At 44.5% G+C, this 12,653-nt stretch overlaps 1 protein-coding gene across 3 annotated transcripts in view; it reads left to right on the top strand.

Moving 5' to 3' along the window:
• CDH23 (cadherin related 23) overlaps positions 1-12,653 on the top strand; it is an 818,455-nt gene that overhangs the window by 641,817 nt on the left and 163,985 nt on the right. For all 3 annotated transcript variants that reach the window (XM_075841683.1, XM_075841681.1, XM_075841682.1), the window contains exons 28-30: positions 8,318-8,378; positions 11,150-11,295; positions 12,315-12,450. In XM_075841683.1, coding sequence (XP_075697798.1) covers positions 8,318-8,378; positions 11,150-11,295; positions 12,315-12,450 — 343 coding nt within the window. The remainder of the gene's footprint in view (positions 1-8,317; positions 8,379-11,149; positions 11,296-12,314; positions 12,451-12,653) is intronic.

The following is a 12,653-nucleotide window of genomic DNA, read 5'->3' as shown; positions in this document are numbered from 1 at the left end:
AGAGTCCCGGAGCAGAGCCTGTACTCTCTGCCCGGGACTCGGCTCTGGGGAAGACCCTGCCACACTGTCCATATATGGGCAGCGATGTCAGGCAATTCCACAGAGTCCTGGAGCAGAGCCGATACTAGCTTTCCGCCCGGGACTCCGCTCTGGGGAATACCCTGACAAACTGTCCATATATGGGCAGCGATGTCAGGGAATTCCAGAGAGTCCCGGAGCAGAGCCTGTACTAGCGCTCTGCCCGGGACTCCGGCTCTGGGGAAACCCCAGACATCGCTGTTCATATGTGGACAGCGATGTCAGGGAATTCCAGAGTCTCGGAGCAGAGCCGATACTAGCGGCTCTGTGTCCCACGGGCCGCAGATAACAGCCCCAGGGGCCACATGCGGCCCGCGGGCCGCGTGCTTGAGACCCCTGCTCTATACTGATTTGTTTGACAATGTAGACCACCAACTTCTACTTAAAGGGGTTTTCCCATGAAGGACATTTATGACATATCCACAGGATATGTCATAAATGTCAGATAGATGGGGGTCCCACCTCTGGGACCCGCAGCTATCTCTAGATTGGGCCCCCTAATCTCCATTCTAGTTTTATGTGCTGATGCTGACTCCCAGCCACTTCCTGATTACATGGTCGGGTGATAAAGAAACTGCGTAACTCACTGAGCTACACTGCTTTCATAACTCCCATAGTAGTGAATGGCAGTTACGGAAGCAGCGTAGCATGCGAGCTACGCTGTTTCCATATTCAGTTCTATGGGAGTTATGGAAACAGCGTAGCTCAGCGAGTTACGCTGTTTCCGTAGCTCCCGACCAGTATGTGAACGGGAAGCAGTTTGAGCACAAAAAGCTAGAACAGGGTTTAGGGGGCCCCGTTCTAGAGATAGGTGTGGGTCCCAGAGGTGGGACCTGCATCCATCTGACATTTTTAGCATATCCTGTGGATATGTCATAAATGTCCTTCATGGGAAAGCCCCTTTAATATTCTCCACTTTATTGGCCTTAAAGAGGATCTGTCACTAGTTTATTATTGCCCTATCTACTAACTAATCTAATAGACGCTATGATACTGATAACTACAGTGTAATTTAAAAAAAAACAAAAAAACGTTATCATTTAAAAGTTATGAGCATTTTTCTAAATATGTTAATTTGAATATACTAATGGGAGTGGACTCTTTCTTTTCACTCTGGGCAGTGTAATGTTTTCTGTATGATGCAGTCCAATCAGCATACAGCTTTCTCCTCTTCCCAGTTCAGCAACACAGGGTGATCATATAGTATACAGCTTCCATTCCCGACTGTGTTTTCAACTGGTGATACCTCCAGTTGTTTCACAGCTAGAACTGCGATCTTGGTGCTATATTAAAGATTAGAATCTCATCTGTTCTACTGTTCTAGGTGATCCACAGCCGGAGATATGGTTTTTTGAAGTGATCATCCTTCCCTCCAGCCTCAGTCTCTCACACTGTGTGAAGCAGCTTCATGCTGATAGGACAGAGTCAGAGGCTGTGAGGAGGCTCCACCTCAGGACAATCGCTGCTCTTGATACCCACTTGTAAAGTATAGACTCATTTACATATTTAGATAATATAACTTTGAAAATAATAAACTTTTTGGGACACAATTTTCAATGGAATTATCAGTGTGACAGCTCCTATTAGATTAGCCAGGAGATTGGGTATTACTAAACTAGTGACCGATCCTCTTTAAGGACACTGCTATCTCTTGGTTTTCTTCCTATCTCTCTGACTACTCATTCATTGTATTATTTACTGGTTCAACTTCTTGTCTTCCTTTTGCTGTTGGGATTTTTCAGGAATCCGTTCTATGTCCTCTCATCTTTTCTTTCTACACCATCCCTATTGGACAATTAGCAGATCTCTACACTGATGACACCCAATTATAAACCACTTCCCGTGATATCACCCCTGCTCTAATACAAAACACCAGTGATTTTCTAGCCGCTGACTATAACATCATCTCCTCTATCTGAAACGGAATCTTTCAAAAACTGAGTACCCCCCCCCCCCCATCCACTAACCTACCTACACCTGATGTCTCCATTTACGTGTGTGTGTTACTATGATAACTCCTAGGCAGCATTCCTGTTGTCTTAGGATTATAATTGACTCAGATATTTACTTTACTCCTTATATTCAATCACTTGCACCCTCCTGTCACCTGCACCTCAAAAACAACTCTGGAATCTGCACTTTTCTTACTGGGGAAACAGCAAAAACTTTACTTGTCACTTTGATTCTTTCATATATTGACTACTGTAACTCATTACTAATCGGTCTTTTCCTCACTAAACGCTCCCCTCTCCGATCTATTCTACATGCAGTAGCCAGGTTTATCTATTTGACCTACTACTACACCAATGCCTCTACCCTGTGCCAGTCACTGCATTGGTTGCCCATTCACTTTAGAATACAATCTAAACGTATTACTTTCACCCATCGCCGGCCTTAGGTACGTGCAACTAGTGCGGTCGCACAGTGCGCCACCCGCCGCACTGCAAGGGGGGTGCCACCGGGTGTGCAGGCCCTGTGCTATGGCCACTACTCGGGGCGCCAGCGGGTCAGGTGCCACTCACTTACCGCACCGACCTTAATACTGGCTGCCCCGCACCCTGGCCACCGCTCATCCGCTCACCATGTCCTGCGTCCTGAATAACGAGACAGACATGATGACATCATTCAGGACGCAAGACAGGGAGGAGACACTGCGCTTCCTATGCGTTTCCAGGGCTGGTGAGGACACCGAGGAAACGTTTTCTGCGGCCGGCTTCAGCTCCAGTAGGCAGTGTTTCTCAGAAGCCCAGCAGGTCAGTCACTGACTGTGGGCTTTGTTTGAATGGGGGCACTGATGGGGGTCTAAAAAGGGCAAAAATGCCAAATGGACAGAGGATTCAGTGCCACCTTGGTACCCATTTGCCACTTATTGCCCCTTTAGTGTCCTTCTATTCAGTGCCCCCCTGATGCCCATTTGCCATTTTGTTGCCCCTTTATGGTTCTTCTGTCACAAAAGATGCTAAAGGCTACAGGGGCAGTAATTGGAAAATGGGCATCAAACAGAAGGACGCTAAAGGGGCAATAAGTGGCAAATGAGCACCATGGTGGCACTAAAGTGTTGATAAATGACAAATGGGCACAGAATTCAGTGCCTTCATAGTGCACATTTAAATTTTTTTGCCTTTTTAAACCCTGTTCAGATTACGTTAAAAGCTATGTACACCTTTGAAATCTATTTATTTATTTATTTTTAATAAAAATCTGTGTGTTTGGTGCAACTTTGTAATTACATTTAAGGCTTCATACACATCTGTGTCAGGGCTCTGTTCAGGCGTTCCGCCTGAGCTTTCCGTCAGAATGTAGCCCTGACTGAAACATACGCAAACCATAGGTTTCCTTTTGCATCACCATTGATTTCAATGGTGACGGATTCGGTGCAAATGGTTTCTGTTTGTCTCCGTTGTGCAAGGGTTCTGTCGTTTTGACAGACTGAATAGTGCAGTCGACTACAGTAATGATTCTGTCAAAACAACGGAACCCTTGTACAATGGAGACAAATGGAAACCATTTGCATCGGATCCGTCACCATTGAAATCAATGGTGATGCAAACGGAAACCTATGGTTTTTGTTTGTTTCAGTCAGGGTTCCATTCTGACGGAAAGCTCATATGAAACATTGGAACGGAGCCCTGACGCAGATGTGAACGAAGTCTTATTAAACAATTTTAACTTTTTGAGATACAGCTGCTTTGTATTCTGTATATAGAGCAGCTGTATCTAGCACTGAGACCTAAATCCGTCAGGTCAGTGGAACTGACGGGTGCAGTGTCAGTGGGTCCTGCATGTCTCTGACAGTTCATAACTTAGATGTGATCGATAACAGGTGGATTACCTGGGGATATTTCTTGTAGTGTACCTTGATGACATACTGGTGTTTTCCAAGGACTGGTCCTCCCACATTGAGCATGTCAGGAAGGTGCTCCAGGTCCTTCGGGAAAACGAACTGTTTCCCAAAACCGAAAAATGTGTGTTTGGGGTACAGGAAATACCATTTTTGGGTCAAATCCTCACTCCTCATGAATTCCGCATGGACCACGCCAAGGTTCAGGCTGTGGCGGAATGGGTCCAACCTGCCTCCCTGAAGGCGTTACAGTGTTTTTTGGGGTTCGCTAATTATTACAGGAGATTTATTGCTAACTTCTCGGTCATCGCTAAGCCTCTTACGGACCTCACTCGCAAAGGAGCTGATCTCCTCCACTGGCCTCCTGAGGCTGTCCAGGCTTTTGAGGTCCTTCAGAGGTGCTTTATCTCGGCCTCGGTGCTGGTTCAGCCCAACCAAATGGAGCCATTTATCGTGGAAGTTGACGCATCTGAGGTGGGAGTGGGGGCTGTCTTGTCCCAGGGTACCAGGTCCCTCACCCATCTCCGCCCCTGTGCCTACTTCTCCAGGAAGTTTTCGCCAACTGAGAGTAACTATGATATTGGCAACCGCAAACTCTTAGCCATTAAATGGGCATTTGAAGAGTGGCGCCACTTCCTGGAGGGGGCTAGGCACCAGGTAACGGTCCTTACCGACCACAAGAATCTGGTTTTCCTAGAATCTGCCCGGAGGCTAAACCCGAGACAAGCTCGATGGGCGTTATTTTTTACCAGATTCAATTTTTTGGTTACCTATAGGGCTGGGTCTAAAAATATTAAGGCTGATGCACTGTCGCGTAGCTTCATGGCCAGCCCTCCTTCGGAGGAAGATCCTGCTTGTATTTTGCCTCCAGGTATAATCATTTCCTCGATCGATTCTGATTTAGTCTCTGAAATTGCTGCTGATCAAGGTTCAGCTCCCGGGAACCTTCCTGAGAACAAGCTGTTTGTTCCCCTGCAATTCCGGCTAAGGGTACCAGGGAAAATCATGACTCCGCACTATCTGGTCATCCAGGCATCCTGGGTACCAAACACCTCATTACTAGAAACTATTGGTGGCCTGGGTTGCCTAAAGACGTTAAGGCCTACGTCGCCACTTGTGAGGTTTGTGCTAGGTCCAAGACTCCCAGGTCCCGACCAGCGGGCTTACTGCATTCGTTGCCCATTCCCCAGAGACCTTGGACACATATCTCCATGGATTTTATCACCGATTTGCCTCCATCCCAAGGCAAGTCGGTGGTGTGGGTGGTAGTAGACCGCTTCAGTAAGATGTGCCACTTTGTGCCCCTCAAGAAACTACCCAACGCCAAGACGTTGGCTACCTTGTTTGTCAAACACATCCTGCGTCTCCATGGGGTCCCTGTCAATATTGTTTCGGACAGAGGGGTACAATTTGTTTCATTGTTTTGGAGAGCCTTCTGTATGAAGTTGGAGATTGATCTGTCCTTCTCCTCTGCATTCCATCCTGAAACCAATGGCCAAACTGAGAGGACTAATCAATCTCTAGAACAATATTTAAGGTGTTTTGTCTCTGACTGTCAATATGATTGGGTCTCATTCATTCCCTTCGCCGAATTTTCCCTTAATCGGGTCAGTAACTCGTCAGGGGTCTCCCCCTTTTTCTGTAATTTTGGGTTTAATCCACGGTTCTCCTCCGTTTCACCTGGTAGTTCCAACAATCCCGAGGTAGAGGTCGTTCATCGGGAACTGTGCACAGTCTGGGCCCAGGTTCAGAAGAACCTAGAGGCGTCCCAGAGCGTACAAAAAACTCAGGCTGATAGAAAATGTTCTGCTAACCCCCTGTTTTTGGTCGGGGATCTGGTGTGGTTGTCGTCTAGGAACTTGCGTCTCAAGGTTCCGTCCAAGAAGTTTGCTCCCCGGTTTATTGGGCCGTATAAGGTCATTGAGGTCCTCAATCCTGTCTACTTCCGGCTGGAGTTACCCCCGTCTTTTCGTATACACGACGTGTTTCATGCCTCCCTCCTTAAACGCTGCTCCCCGTCCTTGGCTCCCTCGAGGAGACCTCCTGTTCCCGTCCTCACCCCTGAGGGGGTGGAATTCGAGGTGGCCAAGATCGTGGACAGCAAGATGGTCCAAGGCTCCCTCCAGTACCTGGTCCATTGGAGAGGATACGGGCCCGAGGAGAGGACTTGGGTACCCGCCCGGGATGTTCACGCTGGGGTATTGGTCAGGAGGTTCCACCTGCGTTTCCCCAGTAAGCCAGGTCCACTTAGAAAGGGTCCGGTGGCCCCTCATAAAAGGGGGGGGGTACTGTAAAGGATCTGCCAGGCACAGCTTCGGGGTTAACTCCCATAATTAATCAGTCAGCACCTGAATCTACATCCCTGAGACTGACTCCAGCTTCCACCACTTAGGCTGGCAGGCTTAGGAGTGGGAGAGCCTATCGCAACCGGGCCAGACTCAGCTAGCTCCCGCCCTCGGTCTATTTAAGCCTGCCCTTCCTGTCCCTCGGTGCTTGTGATTCTTTTCGTGTGGTTTCCTGGCCCAGCTACAGCTCCTTCTATTTTGATCCTGCTCCATACAGACCCCGGCTTACTGACTACTCTTCTGCTCTTCGTTTGGTACCTCGCACACTCCTGGCTTGACTCGGCTCGTTCACCACTCTGGTTGCTCACGGTGTTGCCGTGGGCAACTGCCCCTTTCCCTTGCTTGTTTTCACTTGTATGTTTGTCGTGTTTGTCGTGCACTTACTGAGCGCAGGGACCGCCGCCCAGTTGTACCCCGTCGCCTAGGGCGGGTCGTTGCAAGTAGGCAGGGACAGAGTGGCGGGTAGACTAGGGCTCACTTGTCCGTTTCCCTACCCCCCATCATTACATAGGTGACATGTTCTCACCTAGAAAGATTGCTACTATATAGAAAGAATAACTCTGTACCTACAGCACGCAACGGAGCTTGTACGGCAGCACACAAAGGTAGTAGAGCGCCATACTAGGGAACATCACCCTGTTAATTGCTGTTTTTATTTTAGAGTTATGTATGCATTTCCCAGCTGTTACTTACATAGCCTGAGTCCAGTGCCACTCAGCTCTTCTCTCTCCCCAGCACTCCTGCTTTAAAAGGCCACACCATTTTAACCAGTGCTAACCCAATTATGTCATTCTGATGAGTGAGTGTTTTTGTGCCTTGTGCGTGCCCCTAGCACTGGCAGTTCTGGTAGTTTCTGGTCTGACTCTTTAGCTGTTGCTTTTTTCTGTGCTTCTACCAGGTTCTGTTGCTGCTGACCTCCGATCCTAACCTTTAGCTATATCTCTGACCCAATCTCTCATCTCCTTGTACTGCAGCAACCTGATCTGTGGCCTGACCTCTAACTTGCTTTGATCTCGCCATTTCTTGCTGCTTCCCACAGTGCAGTTACCAGCAATCTGAGATTTTACTTTGAACCGCGATCTCAGAAGTATCCTACATCAATGAACATTCCTGCATTAGGGTTAGCATGCGCCAATCCTTTTGTGGTGCATAGTGTCCACTACCTGGCTCCATAACACTGGCAAACCTTTGGCATATTCAAATTTTCCTCATCTGTCATAGCTGTAACATTGAAGTGTACGGTTACCTATACATTTAAACAGTATATACTGTATGTTGTGTTTCAGATTGGGGAACCTTCCAGAAAAAGCGTGTGGAGGGTATACCCTACAGGTATACAGAATATTTGCATTTCCAATTTTAACCAGACAACCAATTTTCACATACCCTAATAGGAAATTTAAGGATTGCTATATCTGTATACTATCAATGTGTCTTTGATGATGAAATGTAGTGCAAATGCGTGATGACCACTTAAAGCACATACACCGTTTGTTGAACTTTTCTTCTTTTACTGAAGCAGTCTCCAATAAATAGCAGATTAGACAGTATGTACAGTTTTTGAACAGGTTATCAGTAACTATTTCTCGCAGGTCCTTATTAAACTCAGTAAGCAACAGCCCATTTCACTGACAGGAACGGGCTAGATACACCAGGCGCCTCCTGGCGCTAACCTGTCTCCTCTGTATGAACTTGTTAGCAGTGGCCTTGCAATCTCTTGCTCTGCAGCGCACAGTAGGGAACCACCTCACTTAGGGATGCTGCGATAGAAACACACGCTCTACTGCTGTGGACTGCACTGAATGTGTATCGGATGGCTGCCGTCTTCTGCTTACCGGTCTCAATTGACTCTCACAATTTATGGTGCTTCCTCTTGGAACCCCTGGGCGCTCTCACATGTACTTATCTCTGCTCAGTACATCTCCTGTTCATGTCCAGCCATGACTAATCTTCCTGTTCTCTGACAAACTTCTCTCTTAATTGTTTTTAACATAGAGAGTATGCTACAGAATGATCAATTTAATAATTAAAGATTATCTATTTCTTTTTTTAGTTGGAAGCCACTGATGCAGATGAGGGGGAGAATGGGCGCGTTTGGTATCAAATTGTCAGTGGTAAGTAAAAAAAAATCCTCTTTATACTAGACTAACTGTTGTCAATAAATCTAAAGTTAGTCATACACATAAAATCATAAAATTGTTACCCAACTGATGTGTGTAAGGGCAGCCCTGCTGTTCCCCCGTTTCTGGTATAGTAGGAAACTAAGATCATGAATGTTGGATTTCAACTTATTTTATCCTTTGTTCCGAAACGCCCCTAGCAGTCGCTTATCCCAGATCTGGGGGAGTCATGGGGGTACAGCTGCTGGCAGAACAGCACAGTACAGTATTGTAGCTCTTACACTATTAAGAAATTTAAAGGTGGTCTCTGAAAGCACAATTGCAATGCACGTGTTTTAATCCCTTGGAGACACAGCCAATTTAATTTTTTTCTATTTTCGTTTTTCCATTGTCGCATTTCAAGAGCCATACATTTTTTTATTTTTCCGTCGACGTAGCTGCATGAGAGCTTGTTTTTTGCGGGACGAGTTGTAGCTTTCAATTATATCATTTAATGTACCCTTATAATGTACAGAGACACTGCAAAAAAAATTATTGTGGGATGGAAAGGGGAAAAAAACAGCAATTCCTCCATTGTTCTTTGGGTTTTGTTTTTATGGCGTCCACCGTGTGGTAAAAACAACATGTTAACTTTATTCTGCGTGTCAATATGATTACGCCAATACCAAATTTATATAGTTTTTTTCAAGATTATTTTTGTAAAGAAGAAACGATTTGTTATGTTTTGCCCTATTCTGAGAGCCACAACTATTCCGATAATGTATTTTTTAGTTGTACCATTTTGGGTTACATACGGCTTTTTGAAAACGTTTTATTCCATTCTTCTTTAGAAGTGAGGTGACCTCCGTCTAACTGCTCAGATGCAGCAGTTGCTATTAATCTGAGGTTTTAAACTATCCTGATCAACGTTATCTCTGATCCTGGTGGTTGCTGATGGGTTTCAGTTGTTTGAGGGCATCGCAACTCTGATGTAACTGTATGTTTGATGCCGCTAAGGGGTTAATAAATCTTATTGCTAGAAGGGTCTCCCGATGATAAGCTGATTACAGGGTGTGCTGCTGATGAGACCCACAGCAAACAGCTGAAATATGTGGACGATCCCAGCAACAAATGTTTAATTCTCCTGCAGCACCACAACAGGAAAAATGAAGCATTAAACAGCTATAATTTAAATATATGTGCTCTGCATGTAATGCATAGATCCTAGCTGCTATCATGTCTTCTACACACTCACATATAAGAGAATACGCTGGTCTTCCATCTCTATCACATACACACATATATATATATATATATATATATATAGCAGTAATGAGCAGTGTAGCTGAGAATCTAGCACTGGAGTGACATAAAAGTCTTACCATCAGCCTGCCTCTCCTCCCTGCTCCCCCTCTCCTCTCTATACACTTCGATGGGCAGTGTGTCTGTGTCTCCTCTGTCTACTCCTGCAAGTTTTAGCAATATGCCAACATAAAATTTATTTATTTGTATTTGGTCTTGTTTATCTCAGAACATATTGGGCTTCCATATTGTGTAAAAAAAATAATCAATATATTTAACTTTTTAAAAAATATGGAAGGAAAAATGGAAAAAAAATGTGATTGTAGGTGATGTTTTTTTTTACATCTAGTGCATGCCACTGGGTAAACACACTTGAATACATATTTGGCAACTACTGCCACCTTCAGGAATACCAAATATGTGTGCATTTCTTACATGCTGGATGCAAGGCAGAGCTTACAATGAATGGTGCGCAAACTGGCTTTTCCAAAGCAATTTTCCAAAGCTAGTTTGCAAACACCAAACAACCATTACAGATGTTATGAAGAGCCACAACACAGTTAAAGGGGTTGTTTAGTCCCCAAAAAAATTCAAGGCCTATCCTCATTACACGCCAGCCACGACGATCAGCTGTTTTGAAGGGGCCACGGTGCTTGTACGAGCACTGCTTCCCCTTCATTTCCTTTACTGATCACACTGTGAGTTGCGGACTCGCTTGAAGCAGTGGTTCACATGATGCCAGCCTTCTCCCATTGAAGTGAACAGAATGTAATACTTTGAACTGCTGCTACAATTGTGTCTGCGATTTACAGTGTGAGCAGTAATAAAAGGAGAGCAGTAGGAAATGAAGGGGAAGCAGCACCCTTCAAAACAGCTGATTGGTCGGCGGTGCCTTAGTCGGGCCCCGACCGATGAGATATTGATGGCCAATACTGAGGAGATTGCGCAAATCTGCAGATAAAATCTGCAGTGAATCCGCTACATATAAAATCCCCCTAGGGCTGGGGCTACATGGTAACTGTGGCCATGACACAGGTTGCAAAGCCAAAGATCGCTATGTCCCATAGCCTACACCGCAACTAATGAAAGTCAATGTGGTCACGTTGTGACCTGCAAGTAACTGCGACACGATAGTTTGGATGTCTTGCAACTGTCATGTGACCGAAACTTGTGTGTTGCAACGCAACCACATTGACTTTTATTTCTTGTAATGTAGGCTACGGGACATAGGTATCTTTGGCCGGATGACCTGTGTCGTGCGTGACAAATGTGATCGTTGTGACAGGTTGTAATATATGTCGATAGCTCAGAATACTAATGTGAACACAAAGACCGCATTAACTGTAAACTGTAAAATCATAATTACAATTACAAAATATTATGTTTTGTTACAAACACAAGTAAAAAAGTTCCCTAATTGCAACACTGCTTCCATATTTTGTATATTAAACTCCTTTTTAACATGTTGTGTTTTGTATATGTAGGAAATAACAGAAATTTTCGTATTGATGTAAGTACTGGACTACTTATGCGAGGTCCACTGGCACTGGATAGAGAAACCAATTCCTCTCATGTCTTGGTGGTGGAGGCATATAATAGTGATCAAGGGCCAATGAGAAGTTCTGTGAGGGTAAGAAAATGATCCTTATTAATGCAAATGGTGGGAACAATATTTTAGCTGTTTATGATAGGTTGGCTTTTCTAATGTATGGAAATAAAAGTTGAGCAGTAATGGCCATTGGATAAATCTTAAATGTGATGTCCGGTTTCAGCAAATGAATGTTATTAGTTGTAAAATGTAAACTTATTAAATTTATTATTATAGTTTCTGTATTTATTCCTCATGGTTCTCAAAATCTTTGCTTCTTGTTATTCACTAGGAACATTCATTGTTTACTTCCAGTGGATACAATTCTGTCCAGGGTCATGTGATGGACACACAGGTGCACGGCTTGTTACAGTATGGCCACGTTCAGACGTGGCGGAATTGCTGTGGAATTCCGCTGCAGACAGTCCGCAGTGGAATTCTCCAGCAGCCGTTTTTACATTTGTTTCTATACATTTTTAGGAAACTTAGTTTAGACGTTGCGGAGAATAACTGTGCGGAAATCAGGCTGCGGTGCAGAATTTTCCCTCCGCAGCATGCACATTATGTTGCGGAGAAGCAGCGGAATTTCACTGCGGATTTCAGCCTTTGCAATGCAAAAACTGAAATCTGTGGCAAGTCCGGTGTGATATCTGCAACGTCTGAATTACCTGTCAGATATGCGAATGTTGCTGCAGATTCATTGCGTAATTGCCCCAAATCTGCACCAACGTTTGCAGCGGAAAAATTCTGCAACGTGTGAACCTATGTGTATGAGAGCTGTGTCTTTTAATGATCCCAGCACCTGTGCGCTCATCACATGATCATTAATAGAATTGTATCCACCGGAAGTAAACAATGAATGTTCCAAATGAATAACAACAAGCAGATCTTAAACTAATACAGAAAGTATATTGGAAAATTGTATAACTTTTAATTAAAGCATTTATTTGCTGAAATCAGACAACCCATTTAATACTTGAGAAGGCTTATACTAGAAGTTCACTTGGGATTCAAGAACTTGGTAAACTACTGTGATAACCATCTTTTTTATTTTTTTTCAGGTAATTGTTTATGTAGACGATGTTAATGATGAACTGCCTGTCTTCACACAACAGCAATATAGTCGTTTGGGTCTTCGAGAAACCGTGGGGATTGGGACTTCCGTTACTGTTGTTAGGGCTACTGATCGAGACACAGGTACTTCAGAGGAAACTATATGTCAGGGTGTATTCACACATGGTATTTCATGGAGTTGTCATTGCTGCTTTTACTACAGATGTTACAGTACATAGTTGTCAATTACATTTTTAAAATTATATATTTTTTAGGTCCTGCTGCAGTTTTGTTTTTTTACCACATAATGAGGAGATGATAAAGACCGCAAAGGACCCCTATATACC

The sequence above is a fragment of the Rhinoderma darwinii genome, chromosome 11 (assembly GCF_050947455.1).
Source record: "Rhinoderma darwinii isolate aRhiDar2 chromosome 11, aRhiDar2.hap1, whole genome shotgun sequence".
Taxonomy (NCBI): Eukaryota; Metazoa; Chordata; class Amphibia; order Anura; family Rhinodermatidae; genus Rhinoderma; species Rhinoderma darwinii.
This window is presented reverse-complemented; position numbering and strand designations above follow the sequence as displayed.